Source organism: Pogona vitticeps, chromosome 2 (genome assembly GCF_051106095.1).
Source record: "Pogona vitticeps strain Pit_001003342236 chromosome 2, PviZW2.1, whole genome shotgun sequence".
Classification (NCBI taxonomy): Eukaryota; Metazoa; Chordata; class Lepidosauria; order Squamata; family Agamidae; genus Pogona; species Pogona vitticeps.
In genome coordinates this window covers 164,168,742-164,189,005 of record NC_135784.1, presented here as the reverse complement: position 1 = coordinate 164,189,005, position 20,264 = coordinate 164,168,742, and the positions used below count along the sequence as shown (strand labels likewise).

At 42.8% G+C, this 20,264-nt stretch overlaps 1 protein-coding gene across 2 annotated transcripts in view; it reads right to left on the bottom strand.

Moving 5' to 3' along the window:
• Positions 1-20,264, bottom strand: part of AVIL (advillin) — a 45,005-nt gene that overhangs the window by 17,395 nt on the left and 7,346 nt on the right. For both annotated transcript variants that reach the window (XM_020784618.3, XM_072991081.2), the window contains exons 2-11: positions 17,408-17,505; positions 16,807-16,881; positions 14,749-14,948; positions 7,489-7,597; positions 6,739-6,849; positions 5,828-6,033; positions 4,650-4,728; positions 1,951-2,049; positions 1,107-1,260; positions 903-1,003 (exon numbers count right to left, since the gene is read on the bottom strand). In XM_020784618.3, the coding sequence (XP_020640277.3) occupies positions 903-1,003; positions 1,107-1,260; positions 1,951-2,049; positions 4,650-4,728; positions 5,828-6,033; positions 6,739-6,849; positions 7,489-7,597; positions 14,749-14,948; positions 16,807-16,881; positions 17,408-17,473 (1,200 nt within the window). In that variant the 5' untranslated portion in view covers positions 17,474-17,505. The remainder of the gene's footprint in view (positions 1-902; positions 1,004-1,106; positions 1,261-1,950; positions 2,050-4,649; positions 4,729-5,827; positions 6,034-6,738; positions 6,850-7,488; positions 7,598-14,748; positions 14,949-16,806; positions 16,882-17,407; positions 17,506-20,264) is intronic.

Here is a 20,264-nt window from a genome sequence, read left to right as displayed (position 1 = left end):
AGGAAGAACAAACTTCAGAACACGGCCAAAGAGCCCGAAAAACCCACAACAACCAATGAAACCTTTTATTCTTCTACTAATGTATCAGAGTGAGTTATTGAGACAGTAAGTGCCAGTGAATAAAAAAAGGGGATGAACTAAATTGGGGAACTTGAAGTGATTCTGCTCTGTGAATCCCTGCACTTCTGCTGCATAGCTAAAGGAATTTTGAGGAAAAATTCAAAATTCTGCAACAGAAACTACCCAGGAGCCCACAGGAAACTGTCAAGATCCATAAACCTTCTGGAGTGGACGATCTTAGTAGCTCCTCCACCCCTCAAGCACTTCTGAGTACCAGTGGGTCTAAATCTCACCAACCAGCAATATGTCCATAACAGTGGAACTTCAGAGAGATCCTCCACTTGCAGATCACCATCATCCTAACTGGCACAGAAAACTGGACCCAGAATGTGCCCTGCAACACGAGTGGGGCCAGATATCACCTGGGACAGACTCATAGTTCTTACGGAGAACATGAAGTCCTGAACCACTCCTGACAAAATAGTCTCAGTGTGAATGTTGAATTCCCCCGGCATAATAAGCCAGCACCACTCCAGATCAGCTATCTGCTAGTGTTAATGATTTCTAAAGTTTGAGACATTTCTTCTATGTCTTGGCATTCTAAACTGTTCAACACTTTGTGACATCAGAGCAGTTAGGCTAATGGCAGCTAGGAGGGCCCTGTAGTCACCAACAAGTAAGATGACACTCAAGGCTTTGTATATATTATAAAAAAAAATTGCTACTGTGACGGTCTTATGGAAAAGGTAAAACTGGAGAGGCAATCCATCTGGAAGTGCAGGGCCCCAGAGAGGCATCAGGAAGCGAGGTTCTGTGCTCAGGCTGGCGCTTGTAGCTCTTACCTCTGCCTTCCCTTCCCCATTATCCACCATCCTCTCTTGAGCTGCCAATGCTGGTTGAGTGTGCAAGATGGTGACATCAAATTTCTCCTGGTTGACTTTAGCTGGAAAGGAAACACAAAGCCTTGTTTATGTTCTGGCCCCTCAGAACATTGGGCAACAGCAAGAAGCAGTCATCATCCCATCTAGAAACAAGATCATCCTTACCAATTTTGCCCACACTGTGGGCTTTTCCAAGCCCAACTGCCTGGTCCTGGACTGTCCATTTGTGGAACAGCTGCTTGAACATGGCCGACTCAGCTCCGTCGTGCACAGTCTCCAGGTGGGTGGTGGGAGGGTAGCCTTTCATCTTCATAAATTCCTGTTAGGCACAAACAGTAGGTGCCACAATGGCATTTAATGGAGGCTGGGTTGCTGTCTTTCTCCTGCTTTTTCTACAGGGCTCTCTGCACAGCCTGAGACCAGATGCTGGATCTATACACCAGTCGAAAGAGAGGCAATCCATCTGGAAGTGCAGGGTCCCAGAGAGGCATTGAGAAGCGAGGTTCTGTGCTCAGGCATGTTGTTGCCTGAAACAGATCTACAGACGTGCCCTCTCCCTCACGAAAAGTCAAGAGCAGAATAAAGTTACTTTTAAAAATACTCCTACAACTACTGGCTGGAGGGTCTGGGAGCTGTAGAAAGAAAACTAACTTTTCCAAGCTCTAATAAAGATATGTAGTAGCCTAGACCAATTAAATTATTTTGGTCCTGAGGCAGAAAAATCTCACAAGTGTCTGCCGTCTCCATATCAGAAACAAAAATCCTACCATAGTAAATCAAACAGCCAACAGTTTCCTCCTTATTCATCATGACCCCCAAAATCTGCTGCCAAAAGCCACTGTCTCGCTTTGCCAGCCCTGAGTCTCTGGGCTCTTGGCTTATTGTCCCTGAGTTATTTTGATAGGGGGACAGCTGGGATGGTAAATAACTGCTACTACACCACATGTAAATCCATATTTTAAAAGCCAATTTCAAGAGAAGAAACTGGAAAGATGCAACTGAATCATACCAAGGCCTTAGACATGGCTGTCTGTTTCTCCACTTTTGTGGCTCCTTTCCCCTTCCATACGTAGATTTTCATCCCACCATGATCCAATATATAGCAGTCCTGAGGCACAAAGAATGAAGATAGTTAAGGAAAGAAGCCTTCAGAGACTTCTGGTTGGCTTCACTGTGTGGGCTTCAGTGAGAAATGGCTGAAAACTCAGAATTTTCAATTCCATCTTCACGTGGAATTGGAAACAAAAGCTAGGGCTGATGCCAGAAAAAGATCTTTGAAATGACCCACAGTTACTGGTTTGAGAGGCAATCCTGACAATAGTCAGCAGCTGACTGACGGTAGGCTGACTCTGGCCAATGACACATAACCCATATTTGACCCACCCATCAAGTATGGTTTCAGATGGCCTGTCATTGCCACAACGTCATGGCCAGCATGTGAGGAAATGGAAAGAAATATGCCTTGTATAACTATAGTAGAAACTAGCACAATACAGGAAGATCCAGTCTGTGGAGAAAGGCCTTATGAGACGATAGAAATAGCAGAGCTTGAAAAACTAATTAGTTATCTTTATCTCTGCAACCCCACCTGCCACAGCAATAGGTTACTATTATATTTACATTTTTAAAGAATAACTGTTTACTTTCTCAGTATTCAAAAGTAAATAAAATAGATGTAGGCAGGAGTCATTGTGCCATGTTATGCTTGTGTAAGGGAACTGCATGCACTGATCAGCCATAAGATTAAAACCACCCGAGTAATATCACGTAGGTGATCCTTGTACTGCCAAAACAGCTCTGTAGCATGGACTCCACAAGACCTCTGAATGTCTCCTGGGGTATCTGGCACCAAGACATTAGCAGTAGATCCTTTAAGACAGTGGTACCCAACCTTGGGCCTCCAGATGTTCTTGGACTACAACTCCCAGAAGCCTTCACCACCACCTCTGCATGCCAGGATTTCTGGGAGTTGAAGTCCAAGAACATCTGGAGGCCCAAGGTTGGGGACCACTGCTTTAAGACCTGCAAGCTGTGAGGTGGGGCCTCCATGGATCGGGTTTGGTGTTTCAGCTCATCCCATAGATGCTCCATTGGACTGAGATCTGGGGAATTTGGAGGCCAAGGCAACACCTTAAACTGTTTTTCATGTTCCTCAGGCCATTCCTGAACAATTTTTGCAGTGTGGCATGGTACATTATCCTGCTGGAAAAGGCCACTGCCATCAAGGAACACCATTACCATGAAGGGATATATTTGGTCTGTGATAATCCTATTGACTCTGTACACTTGTGTAAATGAAATCGGTCTTAGAAGTAAATTGGCACTCAGGAACAAGGTGCTGGTGTTGTTTGTGGAAGCAGGCCATATTGGCAAGCAGTGCCTTGTTGATGAGCTGCAATTTGCTCCACTGCTTGCATCCCTGGGTGTGGACCTGACTGCCCAATGTGGCCTGCATCCACAAACAACACCAGCACCTTGTTCCTGAGTGGCAATTTGCCAGCAAGAGCAATTACATTGTTGTTGTTTAGTCATCAAGTCGTGTCTGACTCTTTGTGACCCCATGGACCAGAGCACACCAGGCCCTCCTGTCTTCCACTGCCTCCCCGAGTTGGGTCAAATTCATGTTGGTTGCTTCGATGACACTGTCCATCCATCCTGTCCTCTGTCGTCCCCTTCTCCTCTTGCCTTCCCACTTTCCCAACATCAGGGTCTTTTCCAAGGAGTCTTCTCTTCTCATGAGATGGCCAAAGTATCAGAGCCTCAGCTTCAGGATCTGTCCTTCCAGTGAGCATTTCATTTCATTTACACAGGTGTATATCGCCAATAGGATTCTGGCCATAGACATGTTCTTTACAAAGATCAGAATGCTATGGGTTGATCAGAACAGTGAAGCCACATAACCTCACAACTGTAAAAAAAGAACGATGACAGTTTCCTCACAAAATATATGATCCCTTGTTCGCTGACAATCATAGTGTAGCTTTGTTAGGCTTGAGTTATTGGGGGTTTGGTGGGAAGTAATTAACTTCAAACAACTTTTCTGGCACTAATTATTTTCAAACTCTAAACAATATATTAAGTTGAATCTATGCTGAATCTGCCTCAATCCCATTGGCTGAAATTGTGTTGCACAGCTACACAAACAACATGCCTTTTAGAGGCAAGCTGCCCTAGGTTAAGAAATCTCTGTAGGCCTTACCTATTGCATGAGGACTAGCACGACTCAGTTCGCAACAGAAAATGTCTGTGGAGATTTCTTATCTTACATCAATTCACTTCCAAAATTACATCACTTGCATAACTATGCAACAGGATTTCAGCCTCCAACACATTTCCAAACCACTGTGACAAGGCACATACCCTGCAAGCCTCTTCCATGGATTTTAGTCAATATTTCTAGAAGAATATGCTCAAAATAAGAATCTGAGACTGTAATCTAAATTGCTATTATTTTGTAGGGTGTGTCTCAATATAAATGAGTTGCAGACTGCAGTTTAGGAAGGGGTGGAGACTATGTTGCCTTTCCATAAGTTGAACCACAACTCCCATCATCCCTCTCCATTGGCTATGCTTGATTAGGCTAATGGGAGTCACGGTCTGACAATATCTGGAGGTTTACATTCTCCATGCCTGAGCTAAAGGGACAATTTAACTTCCAGTATCACAGAGTCCTCTGAAGATGCCGTATCATCTCCATCTTGGACTTACATCATGGCTTAACATCTCTTGTACCAAGGGCCGCTGGGCTTCTTCTGTGATCTGCATTTTCCCTCCAGAATCTGACACTCTAGAAGAAGGACAGAGTGAGAGAGAGTGGTTGGTTAATTGGTTGATTGGTGTTTTGATGGGGAATTATACTGGAATCTACAATTCCTCTGGAATTCCGCTCAAATTGTATTAATTCTTTCTGAAGTCCCCAATCTTCAGCACCCATAAGAAAAAGTTGTAACATCTATTATGAAGCAGCCCAAGCATTAAAATGTTGTTATTGTTGTTGTTTAGTCGTTAAGTCGTGTCCGACTCTTCGTGACCCCATGGACCAGAGCACGCCAGTCCCTCCTGTCTTCCACTGCCTCCCGCAGCTGGGTCAAATTCATGTTGGTAATATTAAAATATTACTCTCTGCCATCTTAAAAATTCTGGAAGTTTACAGTCCAAAAAAAGGGAACATATCCAGGCTCTGGGAACAGCCCTGAAAAACCAAATCCTCTCTCAGACCAACATAAAGAGCAATGCCCTTAAACTACCAAATTCCAACAGGCTCAGAGAAAAATTAAGGTTGTTTTTGTTTTTTTGGATTACAGCTTCTGGAATACTCCATTCAGCACAGCCAGTGGCCAGGATGACTGGAGCATTCTTGGGATTTGTACTAAAACATTTTCATTTACCCAGTTCCTGAACGAATGATCCAATCCACTAGTTTTAAAAAAAACTTCTTCTCCCCTAGCTTTGCTAGGGGACAGTGTTTGTGGGGTTTTTTAAAGCAGTCGTTGGCAACCTTATTTCACTTCATTTCATTTTGTCTCATTTCACTTTGTTTTATGTTATTCCTTTCAAGCAAAGAAAGCCACTGGCCAGAATCCTGTCAGGTGTGCCAGTAGCAATTTCAGCAGCAAGTTGTCACAAGAGCTCAACACTGGCATTTGCTACCACGCACTGATCTTGTGCCTCGGTGTGTGATAGCAAATGCCTATGCTGACTTCTTAACCTATGGTAATTTGGCACTGAAATTAATGCCAATGGATTTACCTTGGCATCAAGATGGAATAAGAATCTGGCTGATAATCTAAGCTGAATCTGTCATCCTACACCACTGCCATGTTCAATCACATCCATGCTGTGGCTGGATCACAGCTGCTACATGAAACGTGATGGAGTCTACGCACCGGTAGAGCGAGATGTGGGTCTTCTGCTTCTGATCCACCACCTCATCAGGAATGGCCGGCCTGATCGCCTGCAGCCTCTCTCCAAGCTCTTTCTCCAGCACCTTCATCAAATCTGGATTGGCTTCTTCCTCGTCCCCCTCCACCACCCCGATCTCAGCCCTGCCTCCCCGCTCTCTGTCACGGATGTCTTTGGCAAGAAGCATCCCCTAAGGAAGAAGACATCAGGTGCATTAGACTGCCTTGTACGGAGTCAGGCCGCTGAGATTAACCGAGTTTAGTACTAGGTGGACTTATTGGTGACAGCTCATAATAAAAGGGAGGCAGGGGTCTTTCTCGATTCTACATAATGCCATGGATCAAGCCTGCAGTCTTCTGCACACACAGTAGAATTCAGCACCATACAGCTAAGAAGGGACTCTGTGGGCCACTGAGTCTAACCCCTTGCTAAAGCAGAGATAGTATGTGTGCTACCACTGAGCTACAACCCCTCTGCATCACTCATGGGGCAATAGAAACACGTGCATTATATTTTAGAGCTTTGTAAACCCCCTAAATGGGAATCAGGTGACCTCCTGGGCCCTTTTGAAGTCCCCAGAATCCACTCAGAGTGAAGAATCACAAAAGGGTTTCCAAACCCCCTCCCCATTAATTCCCCCATCCAAACAAAATAAGGGGATGCAGTTCTCTAAAACAAAGTGTGGCCCTACCCCAACACACCTTAATTTATGGGGGGAATGATTTTATTTGAAAAATAAGTTGTTTTAAAACAAACAAATAAATAAATATTATTTATGATTTCATTCGGACAAGCTGATGTGACTCTGGAGCATCTTGTGTTTGGAAAAATGATGGACTAAAACTCCCCACCGCCACCTTTTGCCAGTCCCCACCCCCACCCAGAGAGCTCACACCTTCATGCGCTCCTCTTTGTTGCTCTCTGGCCCATTCCATTGCACAATGATTTTGCCCAGATCCAGCAAGAACACGTCACCAACGTTAAAGCTGTCCCAGCTCCTCTCCACCTGCAGACATTGGGGGTGTAGGAACAAATGTGGGCAGAAAAAGAGAAGCAATGAGTGGGTTGGGACTGTATCAGAGTCAGCCCAAAGCATTCTGCGGCTAAGGCCAAATTATGTGCAACATTTATTCTCCGTAATTCATAAATTCTCTCTTGCAATGAAGTTCCTTTAGAGAACTGTGCTTTGGCAATTAGGCTTGGAAATTAAGGCTACATTTACCTTAATGGTCAATCACAAAACAAAGCAAGCTAAATGCAAGAGACGTCATTGAGGAGACATGTGCAGTGATAAACAGACCTCATTGACCACTTACTGTAGGAGTGTACTTCTTAGACATGACACAAGCGCAGGGAAAGATGGAAGGTTCCACAGAATGGAACAAATCAGACTGACCTACAACTGAATTTTAATCCATCACTGGTGGAGAAATTGCGCCCTGTGTCATATGAAGCTACTTTAGGGGAACAAGGGACGGAGGGTGTGGGCTTTCCAAAGAAAAAGCCGGGGAGCTGCCAGGACTCTCATAGCATCTGTTGCCTGAGGGCACCTCCCTCACACCAAGTAACCCTAAGCCTGGCCCTGGGAACAGGACCCGATCCAAGGTCTCTTCAGGCTCTGTGTAGGGTTTTCCCACTGGCTTACCTCTGTAGCCATGACATTCCTTTTGCCTTTGACATGCAAGAGCCGGTTGACATCGTAGAAATTGGTTTCCACATGGTTCAGCCCAGATGCAACACCCCCCTTCTTGTAGCTGTGAAGGAAAAGGATATGAGGAGAGGTGCAGAAACTCAACAACTAAATCCTAGCAATGGACTGTCAGAATTAATCATTACTTCCTGCTCAGTAGAACCAGAAAATAACTAATTGAAACATATACAGCCAACACTGATCCATTCAACTGGGGCTGAAAACATCCATCAGTGGTCAAGCTGACCATTTGTTTAAAAAAATTGGAGATCCAGATTCTAGTTCTTTGACTGGGTGACCTTGGGCCAGTTGTGTTCTCTCAGTCTGATCTGTACCTCACTAGGTTGTTCTCAAGATAAAAAGTAGAGTAGGAAAAACTAGATCCTGTGTTTCGATTTCTTAGGAGGAAAGGTGAGATAATATGAGCAATGTTAAAGAAAAAAACATTTGAAAATGTAATTTGTTTTTAAAATAAATACCTCAGATTGCAGGTACCATCTCAGGTGAAATGTTACTCTTCCCAGGGGGGGTATTCCACTTGTAAAATGGTGAGAATTTTAATACAGTACAGGTATGTAAAATTCAAAAATCGAAGAAAATACACTTTTTTTCCTCTTCAAAATTATTTTGTGTTTTAATGCGAATTCCAGCAAATTTAGGCTGTGAACCTACTCATACTTTTCTGAAACAAAGTATTATTGAACATCAGTGAGGCTTACTTCTGAGTAAGCATACATATGATTGTATTACTGAACCAATTAATATTCATATGGATTAAACTTGTCTAAATTTGTTCTTTAAGATGGTCTGATGGAAATACTACATTTAGCTTAAGACTCCTTGATGGTTTCTATTTGGTTGTTTTGTTTGAGGAATTTCTATTAAACCTTTCTGAAAGTGAGTAAAACATTACAGAGATTTAAAAATAGAAGAGTAATCAGACAAAAACAGTAAAAGACTTAGAGCTGCATTAAAATCAATATAGCAATGTAAAAAACAAAAGTTTGACTAAATTTGATTTGCAGCCTGTATTATGTTTTAGATCTCAGCCAGTGCTCACACAGGGGCTGTGGATTGATTTGGGAGTTCAAGGTTCACACTCAGTGGGATAGGGTAAAACACGATGGGATTTTACTTTAGTCTTTCAGTTGACACAATGCTTTTGTTTTCTCTGTTTTATATTTTCCCTTTGTTTTTGCCTCATATGTGAGCACAGACTAACATGGCTATCTCTTCTAAAACTACTTAGTGTTAACTGATTCACCTTCTAGCCCACAGTCCCCTTTCCTTCCTTCCTTCCTTCCTTCCTTCCTTCCTTCCTTCCTTCCTTCCTTCCTTCCTTCCTTCCTTCCTTCCTTCCTGTGGTCCCACCTCTGCTAATCTGACGAGGAAGTGAGGGGGGCATCAATACTATAAATGCTAATGACAATGATCCGGTGATAGGGAGATCTGGCACTAATCTTATATAGGTTTAAAAAGTTTAAAAAATAGAATTCATGGGAGAGTAAAGAATATGGGGATTGTGTTCTCCTGGTGCTGAACATCATGTCCCAACTGTCTATGATGTCACTGAAAACCACCTTCAGACACGCCCTCTGTCTTTACAAAATTGTATCAGAACTAACCACATGGGAAATACATAGCCTGTTCAAATCGTTCCGGCTTGAAAATGAATTAAAAATGACTTTGGATTCACCCATTTTATAAGCGGAGCAAATCCCATTGTGCTTGGCCATGTCGCTGCAGCCCACGTTGAAAAGGTGTCCCAACTCCAAAGGAAGTGCCTTCCACGATCTGGGAGCCAGAGAGGTGAGCCAGGACAAAGCCCTCCTCTCTGCACCCAATCAAGAGGCCTCTTCAAGCCACCCTTCTTTAAAGGAGGCTCTTTTGCAGATCTTAACAGCCAAATAGATTCGGGACAGGTGAGCCTCTGGGATACCCATCTCAGAGAATCTGGTATCTGAGGCAAAGGATTCCACCACCCTCCCCACCCCCACCTCTTTCCTCAGGCAACAAAAGATTTATGCTGAGCGATCAACAATCAGGATACTTGAGTTCTGTTCCATGCAACATCAGCACATGTAATTTTGTTAAAACAGGAAACATTAGGCAACTCCTACTCCAATATCTAATGAGTATAACATATTTTACCCTAACTTTTCAGGGCTCTTCCAGGTGAAGCGTTTCTCCCTCTCAATGTCCTTGATTTTGTACTGACACTAGTAGTCATTTTCCTTGCAACGTTCTCTTGTCCCAGTTGGTACAGTGACATGTTCTGGCTTAAACCCGCTTTGTGGATAGTCCTTTGGAAATGCAAAATTTCTGATTCCCTCCCCTTGAAGGTCCCAAGCCTCCCATAGGATCCTTCGCATTGTGGGAAAACTATGGGACAGGGATGGGACAATTTTTAATTCCAAAAAATTGCTATAGCTGATGATAACAGTGTTAGTTACAGAACAGGACTACAGTGCCTTTCCATGCTTTTATTTTTCATCCCTTCAGCAAGTCAGGGTTTAATTTTGCCTTTCTTTGTTCTGGGTATGGGCTATGTTGCCATTGGGCTTTCCATTTTAGGTTCCTTTCTGTAACCAGAGCCTCTCCTTGATGTCAGAAGCTTTCAGTTTCCTACCAATTCGCATACCTACCCTTCCCCTTAAACCCCCTCTAGAGGAAAAACTCCGACAGAGAATTAGATTTCTAATTTTTCAGTGGGGCGGAACTTTTGCACTAAATCCTGCAAAGACTTGATCTCTAGCCCCATCTAGAGGTAGCACTAAGAAATGAAGCATCAGTGTGATCTTCCTACATATTGCAGCCATTTTGACTCCATGGCTTTATAGGCCTCTTCCAACGTCATTATTTTATGATTCTATGATACCTAGTCCACACACATCCTAGATTTTCCCTTCCCTGCAAAAATATGGTTTTGCCCACCCCCACCCCCCCAAAAGGCAAAAGCCATTCCCAGATGGCTCTAAAAGCAGTAAACAATCTTTTAAATAAGCCATAGTGATGTTCTGTGGTGCTCCTGAAGTACTGCAGGGCAGGAACTTAACCCCCAGATCTGCTAAAATGGCAAACTCAGGGGAAGGATAATCCTAGGAGAATTGCAATTTTAGTGTGCCATAATATGCAAATAAATGTTAACGCCCTCCTGAAATGGCAAAGTAGCAACAGGTACCAGGAAATATTGTCTGTTCCTGGTAAAAAGGGACAATGGGAACATCTACAAACAATAGGCCTTTGCAAAGGTACCAGCGGGCAGTCACACCATCAACGCGGAACTGGGTTCACTGAAACAGTCTTAACACTGGATATATAATGGCTATGTGTCAGCCTTCCAACAACCAGTATCCCATGTGGCACTTCCTATATCTGGAATCATGGTCTGTCTTACCATTAGGCAAAGTTGGGGGCCCTATCTCAGCAAAGCAAGTATCCTAAAAGGCCAGTAAATATAGCCATTTCATTTACTGAAGTATTATTAACTTTGGGAAGGAAGATAAGTCATGGGCTGCTGCACCTGGGGCAGGAAATCATCTGCGGCTAGGGTTGCCAGATACACGGGTACTAAAAGGAGGACATAGAAAGACAAAAAGGAGGACAAAGGAGGACATATTGAATGTTTCATTTGAATAGTTCCAGATTAAACCCACAATCAATGCAATTTTATTACAATAGCTGCCAATAAATGTCTCTTAGTGAACTGACTAAGAAACAGTCATGTTAAAAAATAAAAATAAATTCAATTGAGGCTTTTTTTCAAAATACTGGGGGTGGGCGGGCAGGTGGGGGCGGGGAAAGCCAGGGGGAAGGGGGTCCTTCCACCTCTCCCCCTCCCATCCAAAATTATAACATAAAATATACAAAAGCCTGACATTTTATCTTTGCATGCCTGACAGAGGACATTAGGATAAAAAGGAAGACATGTCCTCCTTTTGCCTGACATCTGGCAACCCTATCTGCGGCTGGCCCTGGCCAGAAGGTACCACACAACCCACAATATGTCATCAGGCATATGACCAAGGTGGTGCTCCAAACAGAGCAGCCTCCTTCCCCCTTCCCCCCATGCTGGATGCGGGATTCTGGGAACTGTAGTTCAAAACAGTCGCCTTCCCCGGCTAGTTTGGCCATTTATTGGCTTCATAACGGCTTCATAATGGCTGTAATTCAATAACACAAAGTTATGCTGCATAAGTCTGATGATGCCACCCGTCCCTGTGGTATTTTGGTAATTAAAAGTTTCCTGTTCCTCCCTCCCCCATCTCCAGGTTCTTAAGGTCCCATAGAATCCCTTTGGGGCTGGGGAAGTCTTTGTGGACAGCAGGACAGAGGCAGGATACCTTAAATGTCAGAAAATTGCCACCCTCAGACCTGGTGGCCCTAGTCGGACCTGTGGTGGCATATTTTTTGTATATATATTTAAGATTTCTTCTCCCTATCTCGCTGTCATTAAAAGCTTCCCCAGGACCAAAGGGATGCTAAGGGAACACAAGAACTTTGGGGAAGGGGCTTAATTACCAAAATACAGCTACGGTTGATGACATCCTCAGACTTACATGACATAACTTTACGTAATTGAATTTCAGCCAGTGAGTACTTGCGAACAATACCTCCCAAATGGAAAAGACACCAGAAGTGCACTTTATAACCCTTTGGATACCTCTGTTTTTCCAAATGATCCTGGAAACAATTCATATCAGGGGGTGGGTTGCACCATGTGGTCTTGCTTTGTGAACATCTCTGCCACATCTGGGTTGGCCAAAGTCAGAAGACAGAAGACTAAGCTGGTTGGAGGGAGTTTGCCTAATCAGACAACACAGCAACACTTCCGCTTGTTACATGATGGGAAATTCATTTCCTTGAACCGCCTGAAAGCACCACTTCATTCAGAAATGCAAATGCATGGATAGTTATTAAATATAAAGTAGCTTTGTTTTCAAAAGCTTCACATGGACAGAATAATTGGTCAAGAGGAGAAAAACAGGGATGTTGCTGTTAGGCGTGGGGATTCCTCAAACCAACTTTCGCTGAGTTTCTCATTCTTCGGGCATGAAGGTCTTTGCATTTTCACAGCTTCCTTGGATAGCGGGACTTTTTAAAAATTCCTGCACTGAAATTCATTCATATTTTTGTGTGCATATCTACAGTGGAATTCTTTTTTCTTCTTTCCTTCTTTCCTTCTTTCCTTCCTTCCTTCCTTCCTCCCTTCCTTCCTTTTTGGTATGTATTTCTCAGTGGCATTCATCCATGGACCACAGTTCCCATCACATCTAGAGAAATAGGTTGCAGTCCCAAAAACTATGCCAAATAAAATATGGTAAATGCACCCCTAAGCTATCACACCTGCAAATGAAGCCTGTGTTCACTTCCATGATGGCCAAACAGAAGAAAGCGAGCTAATATGCAGGATGACCTTTTCTCTGAGGTGTTGATAAATATACATATTTCACCACTTAAGCAAGCTCCATTTTCAGTGACATGCTAAGTGCATCATTTAATTTGACCCTGAGAATGCTTGCCTGCCTGTGAACTGTTAAACTGAGATGAACTGGGAGAAATGGCAATGGCAAAGACAGACCAGCTCTCTTTTAGGGAAAATGCTCGGCCTTCAGTTGCCTTCTTGCTGTGGAACCCCAGATAACACATTTTGTGGAGGCAGGGGGAACCCCGCAGTTTTAAGCAATGAAACAAGCCTAGAGAAGGTATAAGATACAAATCACTTTCCAAGATGAAAGACGGGTTTATACGGATAAGCCTTTTTTTATTCTGACATGTCCCACATGCACACACCAGCACATCCTTAAAATCTTCTTGCAATTTATTTTTGTTACATCCAATAGCAGTCCTCCAAAATCATTTTGCATAGCCTGTCCAACAGAAGATGGCAGAAACCTGTTATCTGAGAAGGCAAGGTTAGATCTAACTCATTTCCCTTTTATATTGCAAATTTCATGTTTCCTATTATTCTTTTCTCAGCATGATATAAACGTGAGACAATAGCTTTTTTAAAAAAAAAATAGATCATGGATTTAAGTTGCACGAGAGAGGTTTTGAATGAACACTAGGAGAAAGTTCTCAGCAGTAAGAGCAGTTTCACCATGGGACTGGGTGCCAGGAGTGGGGGTGTCTGTTTCTCGATGGGGGTCTTCAGGCAAATGCTAGAACAGCCATCTGTTGAGGATCCCCTAGCTATCCCATTTCCTGTGTTTAGCAAGACTTGTGCAACCAGCCTCTCTTCAGCTCTATGATTCTCTGAATTAATTCCTTCCTTCCTTCCTTCCTTCCTTCCTTCCTTCCTTCCTTCCTTCCTTCCTTCCTTCCTTCCTTCCTTCCTTCCTTCCGTCCGTCCGTCCGTCCGTCCGTCCGTCCGTCCGTCCGTCCGTCCGTCCGTCCGTCCGTCCGTCCATCCATCTATCTATCTATCTATCTATCTATCTATCTATCTATCTATCTATCTATCTATCTATCTACAGTGGTGCCTCGCAAGACGATTGCCTCGCGGGATGATTAATCCGCAACACGATTGTTTTTTGCGATCGCTGTGGCGCTTCGCAAGACTATGTTTTCTATGGATGATTTTTGCAAGACGACGATTTTCCCCATTGGAACGCATTAAATAGATTGCAGTGCATTCCAATGGGGAACCGCGTTTCACAAGACAATGTTTTCTATGGATGATTCTTGCAAGATGATTTTTTCCCATTGGAACACATTAATTAGATTTCAATGCATTCCAATGGGGAACTGCGTTTTGCAAGATGATGTTTTCACAAGATGATGTTTTTCGTGGAACGAATTAACATCATCTTGCGAGGCACCACTGTATGTATGTATGTATGCATGCATGCATGCATGGATGCATGGATGCATGTATCTGTCTGTCTGCCTGCCTGCTTGCCTGCCTGCCTGCCTGCCTAAAATATTTTTACCCCACATTTCTCCTTGAAAAGAACCCAAGGTGGCTTACAAAACTGAAAGACAATATTTAAAGCTGGAAACAATGAGTATAAAGAGGCAGCTTACATCATTAAAAGGCAGTATTTAAGAACAATATGTGCACAAATATTTAAAAACGGGGGGGCACCTAAATGCGACTCTGAGAAATGGAATTCTCCTCTCCCACCCCCAAAAAATCTGAACTGAAGCCCCTGCCTGTTCCCTCCAGGAAAAGATGGACTCTGAGACTCCCCAAGCCCACCGTCTCCTACTCACATGACCCCCTGCTTGAAGTAGCCCCTGAAGAGTTCAGACTCATAGCCCTGTATTTCTCGGTGCTGCACAGGCGTCCCACCCAGATAGTCATCCAGTTGGGTGGTATAGATGGCGGCACAGCCCTGCTCATCTTGTGAAGAGTATTTTCCGATCCAGTAGTGGATGTCATAGGATGTGGTGGTGGTGCCTGATTTACGGGTCTGCAAGAGGAACAAAAGGTTATGGGGAAAATATATGTAGTAAGTCAAGTCCCTCTGAAGGTGAAAGAAGTCTTGCGTTCCTTTCAAAAACCTGGACAGGAAAGTTTGTGAGTCACCCATCTCAGCCTGATTAACGTCTTGGAGCATCATTCTCAAACACATAGAGCTGCTCTGTAGACTTTGCAGTTCCTCCCTATAGCTTCCAGCTAGGCCACTGCTGTCTGTAAAAGAAGCTTTGGACCCAGCCTATCTACTGATGCAGTGGTTCCCAACCTTGGATCTCCAGATGTTCTTGAACTACATCTCCCAGAAATCCTGGCCAGCACAACTAGTGGTGAAGGCTTCTGGTGGTTTGAGTCCAAAAATACCTGGGTTACCCAAGGCTGGGAACCACTGTATTGGTGGATAGAGATGAGTAGATATGGTAAAGGTAAAACTGATAAACTACCATTATACTGTCATCAACCTAAATAGTTACCTACCTAGATACCTATAGTAGCTACCGGTATAGGTTCCATTTTTAAAAGTCACTTTTATTTTGCTGTGCCTAGAAAAAGCAAAATTGAGACTTTTAGTCTCTGTTTTTAAAATATGAAAGTTTCCAAAATTCTGACTGCTCCAAGCTACTGGTCTCTAGCAAAAATAAAAAATAAAAAAATAAAAAAATAAAAAATCTCCTCCCACCTACCCTGTCATCACTCATAACCAAGTACAAGCCAACTCTCAAGCCACATGATATTATGCTTGCACTGTTTAGTAGTGCATAAGCTTTAAAAAGTAAATGCTCAGAAATTATGCAATACTTTCTTCATTGCTTTTTGTACTTGGGGGTGGAATATTTTGGGCACAAGAACAAAATGGCATAGAATGTGAAAATACCTTCCAAGTGCCCTTGAAAAATAACTCTAAAAAGTAACCAGAGAAATTTTACCTGTTACACTAATGTAATTCCTCCCCCCCCATTAATTCTGAAATATGACCCGATTATTCCTTCACTGCCAATTTTTTTAAATCACTCTGACAGCGATGTTGCTTGTAACTCTTTATTCCCAATCTCTAGGCAAATAGCAGTTCTGAATATGGGATGGTGGCAGGATAATTTTGGAGGCGGGATTGGCGATTTGGTCACCATCCCATCTTATTATGGGCCATGCTGAGCAAAGTTGGCTGTAGGAGGAAACCTTCAGAAGACCAAAAGTTCATAAATATTTGAGACTGAATCATAGAACTGGACAATGAAAGAACTGATCACAAATCTAGTAACAGTGCCAAAATTAATAATTGGAAAGTGAAATGCACTCTCCAGTTAAATGAATAATATAAAGAAATGTGGAATATATGCAGCTGTTAATTATAAATTAACATGTAATATTGAAGTAAGAAAAGGAACGTCAAATAAGAATATGTTTAGAGCCATATGGGGAGTATTTGCTGATTTTATATTAACAAAGGGGAAGAGTCATGTACCTTCTCAAGAGTCAATGTACAGTATATGCGGAAGGGGAATGAGGTTCCATGAAAGGAATGAAATAGAATATCTCCATTGGTCCCAGCGGGGAAGGGGGCACATTAAGTGTATGTATATTTTCTTTAGTTTTGTTCTTTATGTATCGTAGATGTTAGTTATGTAAAATTAATAATAATGAATAAAAGAAGACCAAAGATTGACACCACCACCATTATATAACATATTGCTTAAAGTTAGCAGAATATTCTAGCCAAACATTAAGGCTGAGGATTGACATGTTTTAAGGACTTAAAAACAATAACAATTTTTTTCACTTTTACAACATTGTTAGATAAACAAGAAACAGAAGATCTCGAACATCATAATGTGGCCAGCTTTGGGAGCACTTACTGAGAGGAGAACGTAGCAATCACCTTCAAAGAAGCTGCCATGAGCTTTCGGAGGCACCAATATTAGATCCATTTTCTGGGAAAAAGAAACACACCGCTCAAAACCTCTGGCTTCACTCACATTCCTCCAATCATCCCCTCTCTAACCCATGGCACCCAGCGGCATGTATCAGTGATGCCAGTCATTGTGCCTAGGATACCATGAAGAGATGGACAAAACCCCAATGAGTAGTCTGTAGGACTTAATGTTTCTGAATGGTCTTCAAGGGCAGCATCACGTAAGTGTCTTACAGCAGTTAAGTAGTAATGAAAGTGTGCAAATTGGTTTTATACAAGGAGAAATATAGGAAAATGAAATCAGCACCAACAAAAAAGTATAATGATGGAAACAAATCTCACTTTTTCGAATTCTGGCATATCAATCAGCAATTGACTGACTTATTTTGAGGGCAACTCTCTTCAGATAGTAATCATAATCCAGGCGGCAGGCTGTACTCAAAATTAGTGTTTAAAACGACAGTGACAACAAGCCCCTATATAGCTTGGGAAAGAAAATAAACTTTCAGTTCACCACTGAAAAGATTACATTACATTCATCTCACCTCAATTCTCCAGATGAGGAGTCCAGGTGTATTGGTGACGGCCTTGAAGGCATTGGTCAGAGCCATGGGGGCTTCCTGTTTTTATAATACACAGTGACCTGCCAAAACCAGAACAAAGAGCATAGTCTCTTAACAAGAGGAGAATTCAAGATGCAATTTAGACAGAGCAACAGTTTGACAAATATTTATTTATTTATTTCCTATTTCTCTTTCAGTGAGCTTCAAAATATATCACCCTTTCATACAATTCTTATAGGATTCAATATTTTCCAGTGGAGATATCCACTGTGAGATAGGAATCAACTTGCTTCCTTGCCTGAAGGTTATGCAAATTTCAAAGCTGAGAAGGAAGCATGTAAGAATGATCAAAGCAGATTAGGAGTAATTATGTGATGTCAGGTGGGGTCCATGCATGGTGGGGCAACCCGTGTTCGCGGGTAGTCAGGGCACGTTTGTGCACATGTGTGGGTGGGGTGCAGTCTTAGATGCGCAGGGTGTGCTCGTGCGCATGTGCAAATGGGTGGGGTGTGCTTACAGGTGGACAGGCTGTGCATGCATGTGGGGTGTGTGAGGGAGTGCATGCAGGGTGGGTGGGTGTGAGATCTGTCTCTGCGGCCTGGTCCTGCCATGGCCATGGTCCGTCACTGGGGGTTGGGGACCCCTGTCTTAGAGAACACCCTGTAGCTACATGGATCATGGTGTCCAATTCCTCTTGCCTCCAAATCTGCTGAATACAGTGACTAAAGAGGGGGGAAAGACACTGGCATCAGTCTCCAATGGATCATGCTTACTAATTATATATGTTCTGAAGCAAAATGAAAACCCAGTAGCCTTTGCACAAAACAAATAAGGTTGATTTGCATGGATCCTCCCCTAAAAAACTTTGTAGAGAATTGAAATGTTTGCTTCATGGTCTTATATTAGGAGGAAGAAGAGCAAGGAGAAGAGATATGGAGAGTGGGAGTGGGGAAGCTAACTAAACCTCAGATCATTGACCAGAACATGGACAGAGTCTGTAATCAAAAATACATAATCTGGGCAGAGCAGTTAGTGATAAGACAATTTGGAGGTCATTAACTCATATAATCACCACACATCTGAAGTGACTTGATGGCACAGAACATATTTGAAGGTGTTTTTTTAATTACCAAGCAATTTTATAGTGAGAAGATGGGTGGAATGGAAACTGTGATAAGATATAGACACCAAAGCTGTACTAACATTAAGACCATCCCCAGCCATCAAGAAAAATACAGTAATTTCACATCTTAAATGAGTGAACTTTCAAATATTTGTTCTCTATTCTTTTAAAAATATCTTTTACAATATTTTTACAACTACACACTGAAGCTCTTTGTAGTGCCTGTTTGTCCAGAAAGGAATTTAAAAGTTCTCCTCCTGAGAGTCAGCTAATTCGGTCATGACCCAGATTGCCCCAGACCTGGAACTGATTTCCCCTTTGAAGACTTTTGTCAGGAACCTGGTTTCAGAATCATTTACTGGACGAACTTGGGGCTGAGATAAATACAACTGTGCCGTGTGCTTTTGTAATGCAGAAATACTTTGAAAGTCCCTTGCAGTTTGTATGCTAATTCCATGGAGATAAATGGCGAAATGTTCCTTCCTGGAGGACTGTCACTCCATTTTTTAAAGTAAGCATCAATTTCTTGGTGGTTTTTTTTTTTACTCTGTCTCTTTTCATTGCTGTACAGCAGGGGTCCCCAACCCCCAGGCCCAGTGCCGGTCCCAGTCCCGGTCCGTGGGCTTCCCAGGGCTGGGCAGTGGAAATGGCTCTCCATCCCCCTCCCACATGCACACATGGTGGGGGTGTTGCACTTGTGGACATGCCCACCCGTGACCACAACATGCCCCCCGTGAGTGTGACATGCCCGCCCGTGAGCATGACCCGCTGACCCATATGCGCGTGGGTGTCCCCCCCACACCTGCGCATGGAGCCTGCCACCCCAACCGGTCCACGGTTCCAAAAAGGTTTGCCATCACTGCTCTAGAGCCTTCCCCTGGCAAAACTCAACAATGTATCTACTTTGGAATGTTCTTGCTGGTAAGCCCGTCTAACAAAGTCACTGTTTTAGTCTTTTGAAAGGCCCTTTTTGAGGAACAATACTTCAGCCCCTGCAATCCTTTAATCTTTCCAAGTAAAAAACAACAACACGGGTGATATCAATCATTCTCTTTCAAGAGAAGCAAGATTGGTCTTTTCAATTTATTTGATCTGTTTTAAATCCAGGAATGTTTACACTTGCTTGTTTCTGAATGGGGAGAAGTGAAACAGTTTTGCTTTTAAAAAATAACTCAAAAATCCTTCACCCAAACTTTCTGAAATTTGGACAAATCAAGAGCAGGCTGTATACTAAGTACATACCAAATTATGTGCTGATTAGTAGTTTAGCATCAAAGCTATCATTTTTTGTTGGGGCTACTCCCATTTTTAGAATTGCCTTGCAGAATGTTGGTTTGTTTTGCTGCACAATAACATAACAGCACCCTCATGCAGTGATAACTAAGTAAGTCAGTGAAAGAACTTTGACGAGAACTTTTACCAGCTACAGTCGAAGTAAGTGATATTTGTACTGGGCTATCACATGAGGGAATGTGATCAAGACTACTAAATATCCTACCCAGTGTACAGTACTGTGCCATTTCTTTAAACTTAAATAGCCTAAACCTACTAAGCAACCATTTGCTCCACAGGGTGGAGTGAGGGGGTCAATATTCCCTAAGGAAAATGGGGGGGGGTTGTTGGGAAGGAGGATACTTAACAATGCCCTATAATTAATTTTGGCTGGGAAGAAGGAGGTGACAATTAACCATACCCTATAATTAATTGTGGAGCAAA